Source organism: Panthera onca, chromosome C2 (assembly GCF_046562875.1).
Source record: "Panthera onca isolate mPanOnc1 chromosome C2, mPanOnc1 haplotype 2, whole genome shotgun sequence".
Taxonomy (NCBI): Eukaryota; Metazoa; Chordata; class Mammalia; order Carnivora; family Felidae; genus Panthera; species Panthera onca.
The window spans coordinates 15,915,427-15,936,225 of NC_138347.1; the positions used below are offsets into that span (position 1 = coordinate 15,915,427).

Below are 20,799 nucleotides of genomic sequence, written 5' to 3' on the forward strand. Positions count from 1 at the left end.
TAATAAAGTTTACATACAGGAGGTAACATCTGTACAGCCTTAATAACAGTAATAAAATGTTCTTTTTTTTTTTTTTTTTTTTTTTTTTAATTTTTTTTTTTTTTAACATTTATTTTTGAGACAGAGAGAGACAGAGCATGAACAGGGGAGGGGCAGAGAGAGAGGGAGACACAGAATCCGAAACAGGCTCCAGGCTCTGAGCTGTCAGCACAGAGCCCGACGCGGGGCTCGAACTCACGGACGGTGAGATCATGACCTGAGCCGAAGTCAGACGCTTAACCGACCAAGCCACCCAGGCGCCCCTAAAATGTTCTGATATTAAGTACTTACTATGAGCCTAATACTGTACTAAATGTTTTGCATACACTATCTCATTTAATTATCAGATTCCCCCCCTAAAAGAAAGACACTACTATCCCCAAAGACAGATGAGAAAACTAAGATTTAGTGCCCAAGATCACATAACTACTAAGTGGCTATGCCAGAATTTGAGCTCACATCTTTCTGACCTCAAAGCTCACACTTGAAGCTATGAACTCAGGGAGTGAAAAACAACTGAAAAGGCCACATCCCATGAACAGAGTACGGAGGTATAAAATGTCATACTGTCTCCTCAGACTGGCAGTCACATGTGTATAAAAATGAGACCTGAGACCAAAAACCCTGTTGGGACCAGATCAATAAAGAGCTCTGCAAGCCACTCTAAAGCGCTTCAGTTGTTTCAAGGACCCCAGAGGTTCAGAAACCAGTCAAGTGGCACATTTAGCTTACGCACAATGAACTTGCACCAAAAGAAAATAAATATAAATGAGATCATATTAAAAAACTACTAAATCCCAGCAAGTGGCCAAAGGAACACAAACTAAAAAAAGAAAATACTCTTTTTCAACTAGCAAATCAGCAGGTTTTTACAAATGATACCAGCCAGTATTGATAAAGGTTGGGGAAACTGGCACTTTATTTCACTACTAGCGGGCCTGTAAATTACTACAATATTTTTGGAGGGCATTTTGGCAACAGAACCAAAAGAGCCTTGAAAATACGTATGCCATTTATTTCAGCAATTCTACTTCCAGAATATGTACTAAAAAGAGAACTGGATGTGCACAGAGATTTAGCTACAAAAATGTTTAAGATCAACCCATCCGTATCACTGAAAAGGTAAAGATTACCTAAATGTATAACAGTGGGGAATTACCTAAATTATGAAATAAGCACCCATGGTCCTCACATCAATGGAATATCATGCCATTAAAAATGTTGTCAAGGGGTGCCCGGGTGGCTCAGTCAGTTAAGCGTCCGACTTCAGCTCAGGTCATGATCTCATGGTCCGTGAGTTCGAGCTCCACATCGGGCTCTGTGCTGACATCTTGGGGCCTGGAGCCTGCTTCAGATTCTGTGTCTCCCTCTCTCTCTATTCCTCCCCCACTCATGTTCTGTCTCTCTCTCTCTCAAAAATAAATAATAACCATTAAAAAAAAATTTTAATGCTGTCAAAACTATTAAATAACATATAGATATAAACATTAAGTTAAAATGCAATTACAGAATGATAATGTACACTTTGATCCCATTTGTACATATTAAAATATATGTCCATTTAGGGATATAAACATAACTTTAAAGATTCAATTGGTGAAATATACCTAAAGATTCAGAAGAATCATCAATTGGAACAGTTTTTCCCTTTGTCCGTTTCTTTCCCATGTTGGCACCTTATGGATTACTTACTGACACAAAATAACAATCTAGAAAACAAGATAAAGTTAGCTTGACAAAAAAAAAAAAAAAAGGAGGTTTTATATTTCTCTAGGAGACAGTAATATAACTAAGCCACATACTTTGCATGTCCATCACACTTTGTAACATACAAAGACCATTCACATATTATCAGTAAGAACTCTGAAGGAGACAGGATAGTATTACCCCTCTTTTTCATAGCTTAGAAAACTGATTCTTAATAAGGTTTAGAGTTTGGCAATGAATGTAAAGGTCAGGAAAGAACCTGTCTTTCTTGAGAAATCTCAGCACGTTCACACTACTGGGAATTCAATTTCTCACTACATAAATGTGTAATGGTGGTAGGCACTTTGAAACAGGATAATGCCCCTTCCTTCTAAACTATGCTTCTTAGGTCTGCAGTCTAAACTGATCATTTCTCCAAGAAAAGTTTAAAACAAGTCTGAAGATAATCTTCTAAAGGGAGTCAGAAAATTTACAAATTTCAAAGCCAAATATAAAAAGCCGAAGCCAGGACACCTGGGTGGCTCAGTTGGTTAAGTGTCCGACTTAGGCTCAGGTCACGATCTCATGTTTCGTGAGTTTGAGCCCCGCATCTGGCTTTGTGCTGACAGCTCGGAGCCTGGAGCCTGCCTCGGATTCTGTGACTCCTTCTCTTCTCTGCCTCTCTCCCACTCATGTTCTGTCTCTCTCTCTCAAAAATAAATGAATGTTAAAAAAAAATTAAAAAGTGATCCACTGTTCCGCATTTCCCACACCAGGACTTCCTATGGATAATAGCTGAGAATTTATTACAACCACATTCTCAACTGTTTACATTATTATGTTATTGCCAAAATCAGTTTGGACGACTATGACAAATCTAGCTGCACATCAAGTCTTCACCTCCTTAGTCAACAATTCAAAATTAAAAAACATCAAGAGCGCTGAAAGTACATTCAGGTCTACCTAACTAAATAATAATGATTTTAAAAACTTGTTCTTCACATAGGATAACTTAGTGCCAAAGTCAATTAAATGACTATAATTGTTATTTTACCTGGAGTGCTTATTAAAATTCTGATTACGTAAGTGAAAAGTAGGACCTGGAAGATATATTTTGAAAACACTTCCCAATTAATTCTGATACTTAGCTGTCATCCTGTCCTGGCTTAGCATCTTAGAAATATTCGTCTTCTAGCTCTTAATTGGTTAGTGTAAATATAGTTAATTCAAAATAGTTAGTGGAAAATGAGTGCCACATCAAGGAATTATTAAACTTTCCAAGGATCATCTAAAATGTAACAAGTCTCCATGTCCACAATATACGTGAATTAACTAACAACTAACAAAAGAACACAAAGTATATGGATATATATAAAACTAGGGTATACTTTGTGTACATTTTGTCATCCTAAAATAACATGTTACATAATTTATCTTATTCAGAATTGTAGATTTTAGGGGGGAAAAAATAGTACTCAAGTTCTTGCCTCCAATCCAACTGCTCTAATCTGTGCTGCATCCCAGTACCAGATAGATCTAATAATACCATTTTCATCACATCCATGCTCCTGAGCTGTACATTCACAGTCCTTTATAAACTGTCCCAAAGCTCTAGTAATCCTGACTCTCATTACTTCCCCCAAAAAACCACTGAAGTGTAATTACATGGTGCTTTCCATCTTCCAAGCCATTTCATAAACGTTACCTTATTTGATTTTCACAACAACCCTTTAAGTGGGGTATTTTGTTATAAGAAGGAACTCAGAAAGAAAATGATGAAAGATCACAGGGTGGCAGAGACGGATTGAAAACACAGATCTTTCGATTCCAAGACCACCACTATTTACATTCCGGTCAAGCCACTGTCTCCCCTAGTGTCCCCTCCAAAACACCATGGCCCCACCTCAAGGCCTTTGATCTCTAGCTGGGAGTTCTCTCCATCCATCCAAATCTCATCAATCCTCCAAGCTGTCCCTCTCAATGAAACTGTAGACAACCATTCTACTCTAAATAAATCTCTCAACTGAATTTCCCCAATCTTTATAATGTGCACTACTCATTTTGTCCCCTAACCTGATACAATAATGGGCGGCTTCTTAAATCTTTGTTCTGGACATGTGTTATTTCTGTCTGGAATCTAAAGTTCTAGGAGAAAAAGAAAGGTTTTAGGTATTACTTCCGAATTGCCTAAAGCATCTAATGATTGTTAGTACATAGTAGGTCCTCAGAAATACTTCTTGCATCGAAATAGAAAAGAGCATAGTACCTGAGACATAAAGGTGATTACAAGGCGCAAAGGTAGGCACACATTAGAATGAAGCAAACAGGTTCCTGGGAAATCAAAAAGGTAAAGAATGAAGAAGTCTCCAGTAGTGAAGACAACAGAACTAGTAAATCTGGTTTGAGGAGTGCAGTAGCCCAGATTCCAAAGAAAAACTTCAAAGACTAATTGTAACTAGTATAGGGAGAGGACAGTAGGGGGTCACTGCAAAGCTGTGGAAAACGCTGCAGTAAATCTTTAGCAGCTATTAAAGGGCATCAAATGAGTCGAGAGAAGAGAGTGGTGAGTACCATCAGCTATAAAACATCAATAAACCTATTAAGTTTTTCAGGCGAGTCTTCAGAGGAGAGTCAGCTTCTTAGCCAAATTACTCTTTGCAGGACTCCACACAAAATGTAAATCAAAGCTGGTCTTGCCAGCTCGCATATTAATCCAGTTCCCTTCCCTTCCCAGTCTTCCCATGCCTGCTCGATTCCATTAAAAAAAAAAAAAAAAAATGGAAGTATTTAGAAAACTTTGTCAGCAAGTCTTAAATATGGCTTTCAAGTTTGGCACAGGTCTGACCTACCCTAGGTTCACTGACTCAGAGAGATGACAGATCCTGCTTTTCCTACTAACCACCATATGGACACGGCAGCAAACCCAACCCCAACCAGTAGGGTGCTCCCGGCCGCGCGGCGCCCATCACACCTCCCCTTCCCTTCCAACTGCTCCGCACCCACGGAGAAACCTTGGGGTCCGGGGTCGAACAGGGCGCCAGCACCGACAACTCATTGGCCAGCTCCTGGAACTGACAGGACATGAAACCAATGAGAACGCGGTACCGGGCCGAGGCCAGGTAACGTGCTTAAGGAAGAGGAGCCTTCGAGAGGAGAACGAGGTCAAGGCAGGAAATTCGGGCTCTCGGAACGCAGGACGTCCTGCGAGCGGTGACTGAGAGTCAGTGGGAACAGAACTCACCCACGGCGACAGCGCCCATAGCTGCATCCCCTAATGGGCCTTTGGGCTGGACAGCCAGCTCCGTCTTCCTCCTGGTGACAGAGACAGCGACAGAGCCGAAGCCAGAGTGACCGCTAGAAAGCAACAACTTCCGGTACGCGGCATTATGGGAAGTAATTTATCCCCAGGGGCCGGCGGAGCCCACGCTATTTTATTGGCGCCTGCGCGCGGCTCCCTCCGGAAGTTCAGATGCAGCTGCTCGGAGGAGTCTAGCAGTTTTCCCCACTCTGGTTAACTATGGGGTTGTTTAAATGCTTCGAAAGCATAAGTACCTGATGGTGGTCAGAGTATTGGAATCTCCTTGATGGGTTACCTTATTCATATTACATCTGAAGGCTGGCCAAAAGGGTGACATTTACATTTCACGCAGTTCCCCTAATTCTGTCCGATCGACTTCTAAAGTTAAGTACGTATAGTGTCTTGAACTAATCTTGCCGAGGGAGGGTAAATTTTTCAAACATTTACTGTGTTCGTTTTCAAGATATGTACGTGCCGAGCCCCTTGTGAAGTGAGTTAAACACACAGGCTCGCTGCCCTGGGGTTTATTTAGTCTTCTACAGAAGACACAGTTATCGCTTGGGAAAAAAAAAAAAAAAAAGATGCAAGCGCCAGTAGAAAAATAGGCAAGGGATATAAACAGGTAATTCACGATAAAAGGACACTTGGTCTTAAAAGATATGAAGAAATGTTCATCCATATTAGTGAGCAGATAAAAGTAGGTTAAGATAGTGGCGTCCTAATCTGTCGAATTGTCCAGAGTAACAATGGTTACATTTGGCTCTTGGCGGGGTGGGGGGGGATCTGGCTTTCCTGCTCTTTACTGCTGATATAATTTTTTAAGCTTTCTTCATTAAGGTATCTTAGCACACAAGCATTTTTATTTTTTCCATTCTAAAACACAGCCTTGGGGACATTGTACCACCTGCTCTCTCTGCCTAGGAATGCTGCTCCCCATGATATTCTGTGGTTGGTAATTGTAATTCTGTTCACACCTTAAAAGTCACTTTCTCACAGAGAAATTGGCTGGGCAATCTAGGTTATATAGCCACCTGATCACTCACATCACTTTATTTTATGCCACTACCCAGCAGTTGTCACTATCTAGTATTTTTTTCTCATGTTTACTTATATATTTCTCCTCCCCCCCCCCCAATTCCCATACCTACACAGAAATGTGCAAATGTAAGCTTTGAGAGATGAAACATCTTTGTCTTGTTCACGGTTCTCCCTTGTACCAGAAGTGTTGGCAACATAGTAAATGCTTAATGCTTATTGAAGGTCATTAGAAATGAAAAATTTTACAAGAGTATTCATAGTAGCCTTACTCATAATAGCCAGAAAACTAGAAACAGCTCATGTTTTGAACAAAAGAATAGGAAAACTGTGGTATAGTCTTATAATGGAATTCTAAGCAATAAAATTGATAGACACAAGAATATGGACGAATCTTCAAAATATACTGAAAGAAGCCTTATACAAAAATACCTACTAATTCCATGCATGTGAACAGGCAAAACTAATTATGGCAGGAAAAACTCAGAACAGTGGTTCCCTGTTGGGGGTTTGGAGGGGGACTGACTAGGAAGGAGCATTTCTAGGGTGCTAATAATGGTCTATATCTTAATAGGGTTTGAACTACAAAGTCCTATGCGTTTGTCAAAACTCAACCAATATACATTTAAGATGTGCATTTCACTTTTACCCCAAAATTAAAAAATCAAATATTTAAGTCTGTTATACATGCTGAAGTATTTAGGGAGAAGTGTGCTAATGTCTGCAAATTGCTTTGAAATGGATCAAAACAGATGGATTGGATGAATGGATTAGATACGTAACAAAGCTGGTAGAATAAAATGTTATGATAGTGTGTCTAGATTCATGATAGTGTCAGTGTCTTAACCTTAGCACTATAGACAGTTTAAACCACCAAATTCTTTGTTGTAGAGAGATGTCTTGTGCATTGCGGAAGTTGAGCATCATGGCTAGGCCCTACCCATTAGATGCCAGAAGCACTCCTCCAGTTGTAACAACTCAAAATATATTCAGACATTACCAAATGTCTTCTGAGACATTTTTGCCCCCCCGGGAGCAAAATCGCCCACCCTTTTTTTCCACACCCTTAAGAATTGCTCCTGTTTCACTGTAAAATTCTCTCAACTTTATGCTTGAAATTTTTCATAAAAGTTGGAAAAAAAATACATTTAATGACATTGGAAAATGCCCACAAACCACCAAGTAAAAGATGACGCCATGAAAACACATGTACTAATCTTATTTTGGGGGGAAAAAAGTGCGAGTTATTAATACTAGTGAATATCAATCAGCGTTTAGCAAAAAATCTTGAGATTTCTAAAAATAAATAACATAACAAAGAAAAAAGTGCATTACCGATATTTAGACTGTGAAGAAAAATCTAAAAATTACTCTAATGGTGGAGTCGCCTTCAAACTACCCTTTTATTAGCCGAGATAAAGTTCTCTGCATGCACATGGCATTTCCTAAGGTCGTCAGCCACAACCACCATCCAGGCTCACCTCTCCCTAATGCCTTGCCATTCAGGGGCCAACAGCATCCCTATTGTGTGGGAAGATGTTAGGAACGCAGAACAGGGGGCCCTATATCTACGTACCGAAACCCAAGCTACATTAAACCGAATGATTCCTACACAGGCTTGAATTTGAGGAGCGTTAGTTACTTTAATAGACCATTCCTTGACCCAGGAAACAGTGCTAATACTTCTCCGTGACAGTGGCAGCAGCTGGCAAATCCCCATAGGGTAGAATAAGAAGAACTCTATGACTGAGAACAGAGCGGAGCCAAGAATCCCAGCCACCCAGCAGGTGCCAGGACAAACCGGCCAGCATCACTGGGCTTCCGGGGCGCGCGGCCCCGAGCGCGCGCATGCGCCAAGCCGGGCGGGTGTCTTCTCACTTCCCGTAGGCCGCCCCGCTGGAGTTTGTGGGCTTCGGATTGCCTAGCTCTGGAATTCTGAGGCTCCTTCTGGATGAGACCTGAGCTGTTCGTGCAGCCAGAAAATCCGGGGTTCCAGCACGGAGGGGATCCAGCGCTCCAGGTGAGGTTTCCGTCTACTGCCACCCAGCCGCACCGGGGGTTTCCCCTGTTGCGGGCCTGTCTTACCCTAAGGCAACTTGGCGACGTAGTGGCACCGCCTTCCAGCGGGCTACACGCTGCTCATTGGTTAAAGCAATTCCTGACACCGCCCACAGCCGGGACCCCCCCCACCCCCCCTTTCCATCCTGGCCACTACCCCCCGTGCCGGTCAGGTGTTAGGGGCGACGGCGCCTGCGCACAGGGCTTCGGTTACGGGCTCCAGCCGCTTGCCCAGTGTCTGGTCCTGTGCAGCCTGGCCCCCATCCCCTCTGTAAAATAAAAATCTGCGAGGAAAAAAGAATGACTCCACTTAGGAAACTCAAGTTTTATTCTACGTTTGTACAGCATTCATTGAAATCTTGAGTCAGAAAATTCTCTTCAAGATTTTTTTGTTTGTTTGCATTGAAATCTCATCTACGGAAATAAGTTTGACAAGTAAATTATATATTTGTGACATCACTCCCAGAGTTGTCCGCACACGGGTCTCAAACTTCTTTGCTGGTTCCATTTCATCTTCCAGACCTCCAGACTCTGTGGGACTTTCTCCCAACTTCACTCACTCCCTGAGTGACCAAACAAACATGCCTTTATTGTATGTTGGTTACTCCCAAAATTACATCTCCACCTGGATACCTCATAAAGTGCATAATTACATCCAACTGTCTGCTGAACATCTCTACTGAATAGGTGTCTTAATAGGCACTTCATTCCATATTTTCTTTTTTTAATGTATTGTTAGAGAATTTTTTATTTTTATTTTTTTAATGTTTATTTATTTTTGAGAGAGAGGGTGTGTGTGCGAGGGGGGAATGGCAGACAGAGGGAGAAAGACAATCCCAAGCAAACTCCATGCTGTCCACACAGAGCCCCACACGGGACTGGAACTCACAGACCATGAGATCATGAGCAGAAATCAAGAGTCAGCTGCTTAACCAACTGAGCCACCCATCAAACTCAGGACTGTGAGATCATGACCTGAGCAGAAATCACAAATCACAGGCTTAACTGACTGAGCCATCAAGGCACCCCCATTCCATAGTATTTCTAAAACCAGGCTTCAAGTTTCCACCATTTTCCCTACCTAAATAAATGCCAAATCCATTCTTCCAATCTCTTAATGCTTTAGATTCATTCTTCAGTCCCTCCCAGTCTCTTCCTTGTGGTCACCTTTAGCAGAGGAGTGGTCCCTGACTACCCAGTGTACAGTTGAAAAACCCTTGGGGCGCCTGGGTGGCGCAGTCGGTTAAGCGTCCGACTTCAGCCAGGTCACGATCTCGCGGTCCGTGAGTTCAAGCCCCGCGTCAGGCTCTGGGCTGATGGCTCGGAGCCTGGAGCCTGTTTCCGATTCTGTGTCTCCCTCTCTCTCTGCCCCTCCCCCGTTCATGCTCTGTCTCTCTCTGTCCCAAAAATAAATACAAAACGTTGAAAAAAAAAAAAATTAAAAAAAAAAAAAAGAAAAACCCTCTCCTCCCTCCTACCCACTTGTTCCTTATCCCCTTCATCTTCTTCAGTCTTTATCCACTAGACATACATATTTGGTTTTTGTTGTCATAGTCTTCTCCCACCGAATTAAGTCTCAATGATAGCAGAGATTTTTGTGTGATTCTTGTTCACTGTTAGAGTCTTAATGCCAAGGACAATGCTTGACACACAATAGGGACTCAAGAAACATCTGTGGATGAAGAACAAATAACAATCATAGCAACCACTTTTATAGTACTTGCTGTATTGCCACGCATTGTTTTCAGCACTTTCCACACGTCATCATTTAATCCTCAAGTGACCCTATCATTCCCATTTTGGAGATGGGGAGATTGAGGCACAGAGAAATTAAGCCACCTGCCTAAGGTCACACAGTTGGTACGGGCACGTTGGCAGTCTAAGTCACAGAGTACATCCTTAAGCCACTATGATAAAAAGCCAAAGTAAATTCATTTCCTCTAATAGCCATCTACCCAGTTGTTTCTTGGATTCCTTTTAAAACAGATTAGGGGTGGGGCGCCTGGGTGGCTCAGTCGGTTAAGTGTCTGACTTCGGCTCAGGTCATGATCTCACAGTTCATGGGTTCGAGCCCCACGTCGGGCTCTGTGCTGACAGCTCGGAGCCTGGAGCCTGCTTCTGATTCTGATTCTGTGTCTCCATCTCTCTCTGCCCCTCTCCTGCTCATGCTGTCTCTCTCTGTTTCTCAAAAATAAATAAATGTAGAAAAAAATTTTTAAAAAAACAGATTAGGGGTGCCTGGGTGGCTCAGTCAGTTAAACGTCTGGTTCTGACGCACAGGTCATGATCTCACAGTTGGGTTCCTGAGTTCGAGCCCCATGTTGGGCTCTGCACTGACAGCACAGAGCCTGCTTAGGATTATCTGTCTCCCTCTCTCTCAGCCTCTCCCCTCCGTGCACTCTCTTTCCTCTCTCTCTGTCTCTCTCAAAAATAAACATTTAAAAAAATAAAACAGACTAGAAAAGATATTCATCGAATTCTAGTGAGGTCAGGGATTTTAAATACTTACATGAATATTTTTTTTAATAACAGAGCAAATCCTTAAGGTAGCATGTCAAATGGAAATAGGGTATAAAATTATACGAAGTCACTAGTAAAGGAAACATTGTGTTTAAGGGAGGGAGAAGTGTTTGCTGCTGTTAACAGTTTTTGAAAAGGCCTAAAGATGGTGAGTAGCGCTGGTAATATTTAAACTACTTAAATTGGGGTGGTTTGAGGACAAACCAGGGATTCCTGATCTGTGTAGAAGGTCTAGGGGAAAAAAAATGTTCTGGGGTCAAATAGGTTTGGGACACTCAGTATCCTAAACTTCTTAGAAATTCACAACGCATATTGGAATGTAACAATAAAGACCGAGATGCCACACACAAAAAGTGTGCCCATATAATTTACTTTCCAAACGGGGTTATTTTTGCCTAAGATAAATGCTAAACTAAGTTGGTACAACGGCATGACTCATGGTCACCCTAAAGAAGCTTGTTAAACTTTGTGTCATTCAGCATTTCCAGAACTTATTTAAGCCCAAAATTCTTTGTGTAATTTTTTTTTTTCCCCCAGCATGGCAGTGACACCCTGATAAACCATGTTTTAATGACTTTAAGTTGAAAAAGCATTGGGATTAGGAATGATGTGTTGGCATTGATTTATACTCTGATCTGTGGAGACAGCCCATTGTGTGCAAGAGTGCCTCAAATTTTCCTGATTCCTATCCAGTTAATCCTAATGAACTTAACACCCCACCACATTTAGTCATTCTCATAATCCTTGAAGTGTTTGTGACAGAACCCATTACTGTTACTGATCTGCCACCTGTGAGTAATTGACATTTCTCTTTAAGTAGAACTTTTTTATTCTTTAAAAGCAACATACAGTGAACTAGCTCAATTGTCAACCAAATACCATTTTCTAATATTAAAGAAATGATCAGTTATATTGGATGGAATAAAGAAGATTTGAATAACGGAAGAGACATGTCGCTAGAGGGCTTGATAATGGATCATCCAAGGCACCTTCGTGACCTGGATCCCCTCTACATGTGCTGGTGTTTTGTGCTACCAGTCTGTGAAACTAACAGGCCGATCACGAACTGGGATGAATTCACTCCACTAAGTAGCTGTCAGGGTCTTGGGCTAGTTTGCCATCAACTGAGGGAAACCTAACACACCCGGACCCCTCCTGTCAGACTGCAACTCTCTCACTCAGTCACAAATTATGTGAACATTTCTCTGTTAGATAGTCGGTACTCTCTTGAGTGTCTTCATAGACCTCTGTTAGACACTGCATACAATACGTATAATGACAGTTCAGAGCATGAGTTGATGGAGGCAGAGTCCAGGTAAGAGAAGTCAAGGTTCTAGAGGGAAATTGATATACACTCAACTTTGAAATTTTGAAGAGACCGCTTAATGAAGGGGCTGTTTACAGAGGTGTGGCCAGGTTTAAAGAAACGCTTACTATCCCGAGGCCTGAAAGGTCTGCTGGCACTGAGGAAGAAGGACTGCCCACAAAAGCTATGGTCTTAAGGGGTCATAGCCATTGTTAGAATCCCACCCAAACAGGAAAGGGGTAGTGAAGAAGTGCCCTAGCCTCTTTCTCCTGCCATCCTCCTCCTTTCTAACAGGGCATTAGCTGAACCTAACCATAAGAAAAGCAGAAAAGTTGAATGGTATAGGCTGCAGAAGTCAGTTTTTCAGAGTCCAGAGCAGGGAAAAGAAGGACCAAGCATGTGTTTAGGGGACAAACAAAAAGTAACTAGCACAAGAGAAAATTGTCCAAATGATGAGCCCCTAACCAGGCCTTGGTGGTCAGGGTTGTGAGGAAGGGACAGGTTCAGGCCCATACCAATTTAATTGTGCTTTCCTGCCTCACAGACCTTTCTTCTCTCCCCACTATGTCTCCTTCTCCACTGGTCTCAGCCTCTCTTCAGAGTTCGACTCAGATGCTGTCTCCTTCCTTAAATCTTTCCTGATAGCCCATTTCATTGATCCTGCACTCCTCTTAATCCCCACGATAATGCCTATACGGGTCATTTAACGCTTAGCCTTTTTATCTTCATTGTTATATATCTTATTAGATAATACGTCCTGATCCTCAAACTAAAAAGAAAACCCCAGGAAGGAATGAAGGATGAAGCTCTACATATAGTAGTTACTCAATAAACGTTTATCAGAGGTGAGAAGAATTCCATGAAGACAGACAGGATTAACCAAGATAATGGTGTTTGATTTCACAGAGTAAATTCTCTTGGAGAAGGTAAGCCATGTTTCCTTTGGAGCAGTGGGACTGAGCTCTGTTTTTCTTTTCAGATGTGTAACCTTTCTTTTTTTCTGAATTCAGAAGCACTAAATAGTAATCCTAAAACTTCAAACAATACAGAAACATACAAATCAGTCCTTCCCTTCTTCCCTCCACCCACATTTATCCAACTGTTCATAGTTTGGTAAATTCTCTTTCTGACTTTGTTCATGTATGTGTAATGATATAACAAGAATAGTAAGACCATAATTGTTTATATCCTTCTACAATCTACTTTCTTTAGGTAACCATGTATCATGAACATCAGTGTTAATATACATTTTTTTAATGATCTCATAATTTTCTACTATTTAGATACATATTTATTTAACTGATCTATTGTTGAACACTTAGGTCATTTCTGATTTATTGTAAATAATAAGCAGTGAACATCCTTACAAAAAACTTTTTTTTATATAATGTCTGATTTTTTTCCATAGGTCAGCTTCACAGAATTGGAATATTTAGACCAGTTTTTCCTATAGCAACTTTTTCTTCTGTGACACTTACCCCACATTAACCACCTTTGTGTGTGTGTGTGTGTGTGTGTGTGTACACATGCCAATTTGATAAGTTAAAATTATCATGTTGGGGTGACTTCCACTTTTGGTACAACATAATAGGTATACTTTTCCTAAGTTGTCCTGCTAAATACAACTAGGAATCTTGAACATTATTTCTAAAGGCAACCCAAAAGAAGTGGAGAAGAAAGCAGATCAACTAGGGACCTTGGGACCCAAGGAAAGACACAGTGGTAACTTCCTTCGGTATTCTTTTTTGCCTCAAATATCCCAGACTTGATTAAAGAAGCAGCAAACCAGAAATACCAAGGGTACAGACCAAAAAAGAATTTTAAAGCCCCCAAAAAGCCTGCTCTCTCTCAAGTACCAAGAAAGGTGCAGCCAAGCAAAATGGAAAACATGTAGATAGTTAAATGCTCTACACCAAGCAAATAGCACAGAAAATACTGTAGCCTCTACCTGACCCACACCAGCAAAAGGAGCCTTGATTCCATCGTCACTGAGCTATAATAAGCACTCAGTGCCCACTCCTTGTCAGGATGGTACCAAAAACAATCTGATTAGGGACCCAGGACTTTCCTCCCTGCCTGGTGATAAGAAGGACCTTACCACAGTTTTGGTGTTAGACCTGTGTCACATCCATGTCAGACCACATGGGGAGCCTGTACTTCCACTCTCATGCAGCGATAACAAGGCATCTCTCCTTCACCCAGCTGCAGTGATGTCCAAAAGGCCTAGTGGGGAGTCCAGACTTTCACCACCGCCTGTCAGTAACAAAGGATCCCCTCAACATGGTGTTAGCAGAGGCCACATGGGTAGCAATAAGGAGGCACTCCCACCCCTCCTAGCCATAAGTCCCCCATTTTTTTACCCTCCTTTCTGGAGCAGTATCAGAAAAAGTATGCTAAAATGGAAGATTTGAGTAGTGTTCAGTCTCACAATACCTAAAATGTCCAGATTTCAATAAAAAAATCACTCACATACCAAAAACAAGGAAAATCTCAAACTAGGTGAAAAAGACAAAAAATAGATGTCAATGCCAGGATAACAGAGATGGTAGAATTACCTGACAAAGATTTTAAAACACCCATCATAAGTCTGCCTAGCTGGCTTAGTTGGAGGAGCATGGGACTCTTGATCTCGGGGTCATGAGTTCAAGCCCAATAGTGGGTATAGAGATTACTTACATAAATAAATAAATAAATAAATAAATAAATAAATAAATAAATAAATAAATCTTAAAAAATAAACGAAACACCTATCATTAAAATTTTTCAGTGACAAGTACACACTTCAAGCAAAAAAAGCAGGGGGTGGTGCAGCTGGATGGCTCAGTTATTTGAGCGTCTGACTCTTGATTTCAGCCCAGGTCATGATCTCACAGTTAATGAGATCGAGCCCTGAATCAGGCTCTGTACTGTCAGTGCACAGAGCCTGCTCAAGATTCTCTTCCTCCCTCTCTCTCTGCTCCTCCCCCCCTTCTGTCTCTCAAAATAAATAAACAAGAGTCTCAGTAAAGAAATAGAAGATATAAAGAAGAACCAAATGAAAATGTTAGAGCTCACAAATGCAATAACCAAAATTAAAGACACAGTAGATAGACTCAACAACAGAAGGAAGGAGACAGAGGAAAGGATCATTTAACTGGAAAACACAATAATAGAAATTATACAATCTAAACAATGGAGTGAAATAGGCCAAAAATAAATGAACAAACAATTTTAAGAACATGTGGGACTATAACAAAAGATCTAACATGTCATTCCAAAAGGAGAGGACAGAGCTGAAAAAGTACTTGAAGAAATGATGGCTGAAAATTTCCAAAATTTGTCAAAAAGCATAAACAGATTCAAGAAATTGAATGAATGTCAAGCACAAAGAACTCAAAGAAATTCAAATCAAGACATCATAGTCAAACTTCTGAAAACTAAAGACAAAGAAAAGGTCTTGAAAGCAAGCAAGACATGAACCTTAGCTATAAGGTTCAAATAAGAGAATATTTCTTGCCAGAAACTGGGGGCCAAAATAAAGAGGCATAATATTTTTCAAGTGCTGAAAGTAAAGAATTGTCAACCTAGAATACCACATCCAGTGAAAATATCCTCAGGAATGAAGGGTAAATCAAGACAATTCTAACATAAAGGAAAACTAAGAGAATTTGTCACCAGCAGACCTACCCTAAAAAAATGGCTCAAGTAAGTTCTCTATATGGAAAAGAAACAAAAAAAGAATTATTATGGAGGAAATGTCATGAAAAAGGCAACAGTATGGTCAAATAAAATGGGTTTCCCTTCTGTTGAGTTTTCTAAATTATACTTGGTGGCTGGAGCAAAAAGTATAACACTCTTGTGGTTCTAAATGTATACAGAAGAAAATTTTAAGGTCGTTATATTACAAATGGGGGAAGGTAAAGGAACATAAAGTAACATAAAGTGTCTGCACATCAAACTGTTAAAATAAGACACTGGTGATGTTTTACGGGTGTGTGTGTGTGTGTGTGTGTGTGTGTGTGTGTGATGTTTTATATAGGTGTGTGTAGAATAACCACTAAAAGAGTTATAAAAAGAAATGCAAAAACATTATACATTAACCAAAATGGAATTCCAAAATATCTTCAAGCTACAAAAAGCAGGGAAAAGAAAACAAAGAAATGAAAAATATAGAAAGCAAACAGAAAATAAAATAGTTGACTTAAGCCTTAACATATCAGTAATTGTATTAAATGTAAATTGTCTAAATACAGTAATTAAAAGGCAGAGATTTGCCCCCCTCGCCCCCACACAAACCCATACTTAGAAAGAATTATCTGGTCTGAAATATCAATAGTTCCAAGATTGAGAAATCCTAAACTAGAATCTAGTTAAGTCTAGACTCTAGACTTTCAACAAATTCATGTTTTCTAGCTGCTTTCTAAGGTACCTAGTGCTGGTTCCTGAGCCTTCCTAAAGTTCTGCAACTTCCCTACCCACCTGACCAAGCAGCTAATAGAGGAAAGAAAGCTGAAATCTAAGTTACAACTCACTTGCCACTTTCCACCTTTCAAAATTTTGTTAATAGCTTTTGTTATTCCCTTTCCCTTTGTCTTTGAGAATTTATCCTTTTACTCTCATCTTAATGGGGTCACAGAGAAAGGGAAATATTTATACAAGGCTCATCCTCCGTGTTTTATCAGAAGTCCCCACACTTTTTTGGGAAAATGCAATTAAAATTATCTTTTAAAAAATCCAACTTGGGGGTGCCTGGGTGGCTCAGTCAGTTTAATGTCCGACTTTGGCTCAGGTCATGATCTCACGGTTTGTGGGTTCGAGCCCCAGGTTAGGCTCTGCGCTGACAGTGTGGAGCCTGCTTGGGATTCTCTCTCTCTCCCTCTCTCTGCCCCTACCCCACTTGCACTTTCTCTCTCTCTCTCTCTCTTTCTCAAAATAAATAACTAAACATTTTTTAAAAATCCTACTTGATTAGCATCTCAGTAATCTTTATAAGCCTGGAATGAGGAAGACTTCTCTAACAAAGATTCAACATCCAGAAGCTATGAAAGCAAAAGTTGATGAATATGCCTACCTAAAAACTCATGAGTGGTACACACAGACACAAACAAAATACCACAAAAAAAGACTATTAGAATTTTCTTAGGGTTGCCTGGCTTGCTCAGAAGAGTGTGCCACTCTTGATCTCAGGGTCGTGAGTTCAAGCCCCATGTTGGGGATAGAGATTACTTAAATAAATCAAAAAAAGAATTCTTTGTTTTTAAACAGGAGAGGGGTTACTATGTAAAAACTTAAGCTTTAGTATGGCAACTTTTGGAAGACAACTTGGCAATATCTGCCAAAATTTTAAATGTTGTACCTATTGCTCCAGCAAGCTACCTCTACAAACTTATCCTTGAGTACACAGTATTAACAGTTTGCCAAACTGTATATCTAAAAAGAACTTCTATTGTAGAAGTGTTCATAACAGCAAAAGTGTGGAAACAACCCAAGTGCCCATCAATAGGTAAAGAATGCAATAAATCATGACATGTCTGCATGATTCAGTCTGACAGTCAACCACTAGAAAGAATGAGACAAACCCCTATGTACTGACTGTGAATAGATCTGCAACATATATTTGGAGGGGAAGAAGTGGGGGGGGGGGGGAAGATATGTATATGTGATCCCTGTGGTTATACTTTGATTATATATCTCACTTTTTACATACATTTAAACTTTATACCACCATCTATTTTCTATAGAGGTATATATGTCATGCCTAAAATGTTTTGTTTCTGAAATACCAAAACTCTTTGTCTTGGACGGGAGACTTAGGCAGATAGAGGAAGAGATCACCAGCAGAAACTGTACCTTCATTTTTCAACCTTCTACCATTGGACTTTTTTGCCTTGTCCTTTTTTTTTTGTTTTTTGTTTTTTGTTTGTTTGTTTGTTTAATGTTAGTAGGGGTTACTTGCACTGTGGATTATTAGCATTTATTTTCTCTTCTTCACAGTCTTCTGCTTTTTAAAAACCAGTAAACACTAATATTAAGAGAAAAATATTTACCATCTACATAACTAACTCTACTCTATTCATTCTAGGTTTCCAAAGTAACCAGTCATAGCCTCTCTCCTGGCTATATCATTGATATGACTTTTGACTACATAATTAGTTTACTTCAAGGAAATTGCTCATTGTGGTAGCTCAAGATGCCAGATCAACTATCTAGATACAGAGGAATTTGGTGCCTGGTTATTATTAGAGTTTTATGGCTTTCACTGGACTGGCCTATGGTTTGGATACTTAGTATATTACATCTGTTTAAATTTCATGTTTTATGAAGAAATCAAATACGCTTTCAATAAGTACCTCTGTTGATCTATTAAGTTCTCCCAAGATTGTATTTATAAATTATCTCTCTTATCCTCACCTCCTTAGAATTTTACAGATATCCAAAAATGATTGAGATTGAACAGGCAGAGGCCCAGCTCTCTGAGCTAGACCTGCTCGCCAGTATGTTCCCTGGTGAAAACGAGCTCATAGTGAATGACCAGCTGGCTTTAGCAGAATTGAAAGATTGTATTGAAAAGAGGACAATGGATGGACGATCTTCAAAAGTTTACTTTACTATCAATATGAACCTGGACATATCTGAGGAAGAAATGGTAATTCAGTTTGCTTTTGGAAGAACTAAAATATATCAAGACTTAAAACAGCACTTAGGACATGTTCTTCCTTTTTTATCAGGTGATGTTTTCTCTGGCCTGTAGTCTTCCCTTTAAATACCCTGAAGTTCTGCCTGAAATTACTGTCAGGTATGTTACAGAAATTGGCCAACATTAGACTTCAAATTTATCTGAAAATGAAAGCAATTCTTAAGTTTGTTTTATGTTGCAAGAAAATTGATTTAGTTTTTGTATTCCATATCTTTTCCATCAGATCAGTATCACTAAGTAGATCTCAGCAGACTCAGCTGAACACAGATCTAACTGCATACCTGCAAAAGAACTGTCTCGGAGATGTCTGTATATTGAATGCCACAGAGTGGGTTAGAGACCATGCTTCTGGCTATATCAGCAGAGACACCACACCTTGCCCTGCTCCAGGAAGTACAGTCCAGCCAGTTGATCTCATTCTCACAAGACTGTGGATCTATAGCCATCACATCTACAACAAATGCAAAAGAAAGAATATTCTAGAGTGGGCAAAGGAGCTTTCCCTCTCTGGATTTAGCATGCCTGGGAAACCTGGTGTTGTTTGTGTGGAAGGCCCACAAAGTGCCTGTGAAGAATTCTGGTCAAGGTTTGCTTTCACAAATTTTGTATGCTGGGTCAATAATTTTAGTAGTAAACAGGATACTAGAGATGAGGGAATTAGTATATCCCTGGGATTGTACCTTATGGGGATTCAGTCTCAAGTCAGTGGATAAGACAGAATTTACACATGGTTGGCATCACCCCCCTTCCCTGACACAGTGCACATAGGAGATGTTCTATAAATAACTGTTGAATTGAGCCGCTGCCCAATATGCTATGATCCCCTCCAGTTCCATTGATCTGATTCTTCTTACTGATGTGACAAACTGTGCATACCTATGAAACAAAGGGATTTCTAATCTTCTCATTTCTGTACTGACTTCCTAAATGAATTTCTAACACGTCCTCTTGAGAATCTGAGAGCAGTTTCCACATTTCTAAAATGTTGATATGACGCGGTAGCAATAAATGAGTTTGGGGATAGAATGGTGACCAGCATCATATTTGATTAAAACAAATCTCTGTGAGATAAAAGTAGGTTTCTTTACTTCCAGGAAGAGGCATTGCTAAGTCTGTTATATAACTTGTATTTTCAGTGCTCTAGAAGGCAAAACAAATTCTCAGTATTTCTACTTTGAAACTTTCTTTTCAGACTCAGAAAATTAAACTGGAAGAGAATTTTAATTCGCCATCGAGAAGACATTCCTTTTGATGGTGCAAATGACAAAATTGAAAGAGAGAGAAAATTTTCATGTTTTGAAGAAAAAGTATTCAGCGTGAATGGAGCCCGAGGAAACCATATGGATTTCGGTCAGCTGTATCAGTTTTTAAATTCCAAAGGTTGTGCAGATGTTTTCCAGATGTTCTTTGGTGTGGAAGGACAATGACTGGGCAGAGGAGTAGTTGAAAGTATTTTGTCACTGTTGGCCTTTCGACTTTTCCTCCCACTGTCTCTTGAAAGATGAAGTAATTCTTTTTTAGCCCCCTTCCAGAATGTTAGGGGGGAAAAAAGAGGGGAAAAAGGTAGTATAGCTGAAATGTATCTGTTAAAAAGATGTCATAACTGAAAGGAGAACTGTTTTAAGTATAATCTTAAAATCGTTGATAGAAAGTTCTTGACATAGAAATTACCCATTTTGAAAGAGAAATTAATTACACCAGAGGGAGAGGCAGGTCCAGCTTGCCATCTGCTCCCACCTGTGCCCCCAGCCCTGCTTCCACTAAGAACCTGGAAAAGCTAGATGTTCACTCTCCCAGCCTCTCTTCCGCTAGGGGTGGTCTCAACACAAGGCTTTGGGTGGGGGACTACTGGGGAAACTTCTGCTTTCCTGGTCAAAAGCGCAGATGCAGTGAGGGCACCTCTTCTTCCCCTTCCTGTCACAGACACTACAGAAAAGGCTGAAGCTGCAGTAGGGCAGGAAGGGCCAAGAAAACCACAGAGATGCCCGTCCCCACGTTGTTGAGCTGCCGATCCAACACCAGCCCCTGCCTATCTCTAGACAGCTTGTTATGAAATAAAACCAGTTTCATTTCATTTTCTGTGCCTGTTACTAGCAGCTGAAAGCCAGATTGCCAAGTAGACTTTTCCCAAAGTCTTAGTTTTGCATCTACCCAGCCATTTGATACACAAACAGGTGGAAG

The 20,799-nt window shown here is 40.4% G+C and overlaps 2 protein-coding genes across 8 annotated transcripts in view; one reads left to right on the forward strand and one right to left on the reverse strand.

The window, feature by feature from the left end:
- The window catches only part of USP16 (ubiquitin specific peptidase 16), a 27,662-nt gene extending 22,583 nt beyond the window's left edge, over positions 1-5,079 (reverse strand). For 2 of the 6 annotated variants that reach the window (XM_060640347.3, XM_060640342.3), the window contains exons 1-2: positions 4,967-5,079; positions 1,647-1,748 (exon numbers count right to left, since the gene is read on the reverse strand). In XM_060640347.3, the coding sequence (XP_060496330.3) occupies positions 1,647-1,707 (61 nt within the window). In that variant the 5' untranslated portion in view covers positions 1,708-1,748; positions 4,967-5,079. Of the gene's footprint in view, positions 1-1,646; positions 1,749-3,991; positions 4,057-4,574; positions 4,726-4,966 lie in introns of those variants that run through there. The other 4 variants (XM_060640343.3, XM_060640344.3, XM_060640345.3 and 1 more) reach the window with 4 other exon arrangements.
- RWDD2B (RWD domain containing 2B) lies at positions 4,984-20,692 on the forward strand. Of its 2 annotated transcripts, none has more exons than XM_060640353.3 (6): positions 4,984-5,099; positions 12,690-12,868; positions 18,341-18,567; positions 18,650-18,717; positions 18,842-19,204; positions 19,811-20,692. In XM_060640353.3, the coding sequence occupies exons 3-6, from the start codon at positions 18,361-18,363 to the stop codon at positions 20,043-20,045; spliced, it is 873 nt and encodes a 290-aa protein (XP_060496336.2). In that variant the 5' UTR covers positions 4,984-5,099; positions 12,690-12,868; positions 18,341-18,360; the 3' UTR covers positions 20,046-20,692. The 2 variants fall into 2 exon arrangements, with proteins under 2 accessions (XP_060496336.2, XP_060496335.2); XM_060640352.3 differs by lacking the exon at positions 4,984-5,099 and adding an exon at positions 7,657-8,078.
- Positions 20,693-20,799: the final 107 nt, after the last annotated feature.

Excerpts from the sequence above, each read along its gene's own strand:
- RWDD2B (XM_060640353.3), top strand. The coding sequence starts at position 18,361 with ATGATTGAGATTGAACAGGCAGAGGCCCAGCTCTCTGAGCTAGACCTG. Across the intron at positions 18,718-18,841 it reads CTGCCTGAAATTACTGTCAG|ATCAGTATCACTAAGTAGAT; the intron begins GTATGTTACAGA and ends CTTTTCCATCAG. Across the intron at positions 19,205-19,810 it reads TGTGAAGAATTCTGGTCAAG|ACTCAGAAAATTAAACTGGA; the intron begins GTTTGCTTTCAC and ends CTTTCTTTTCAG.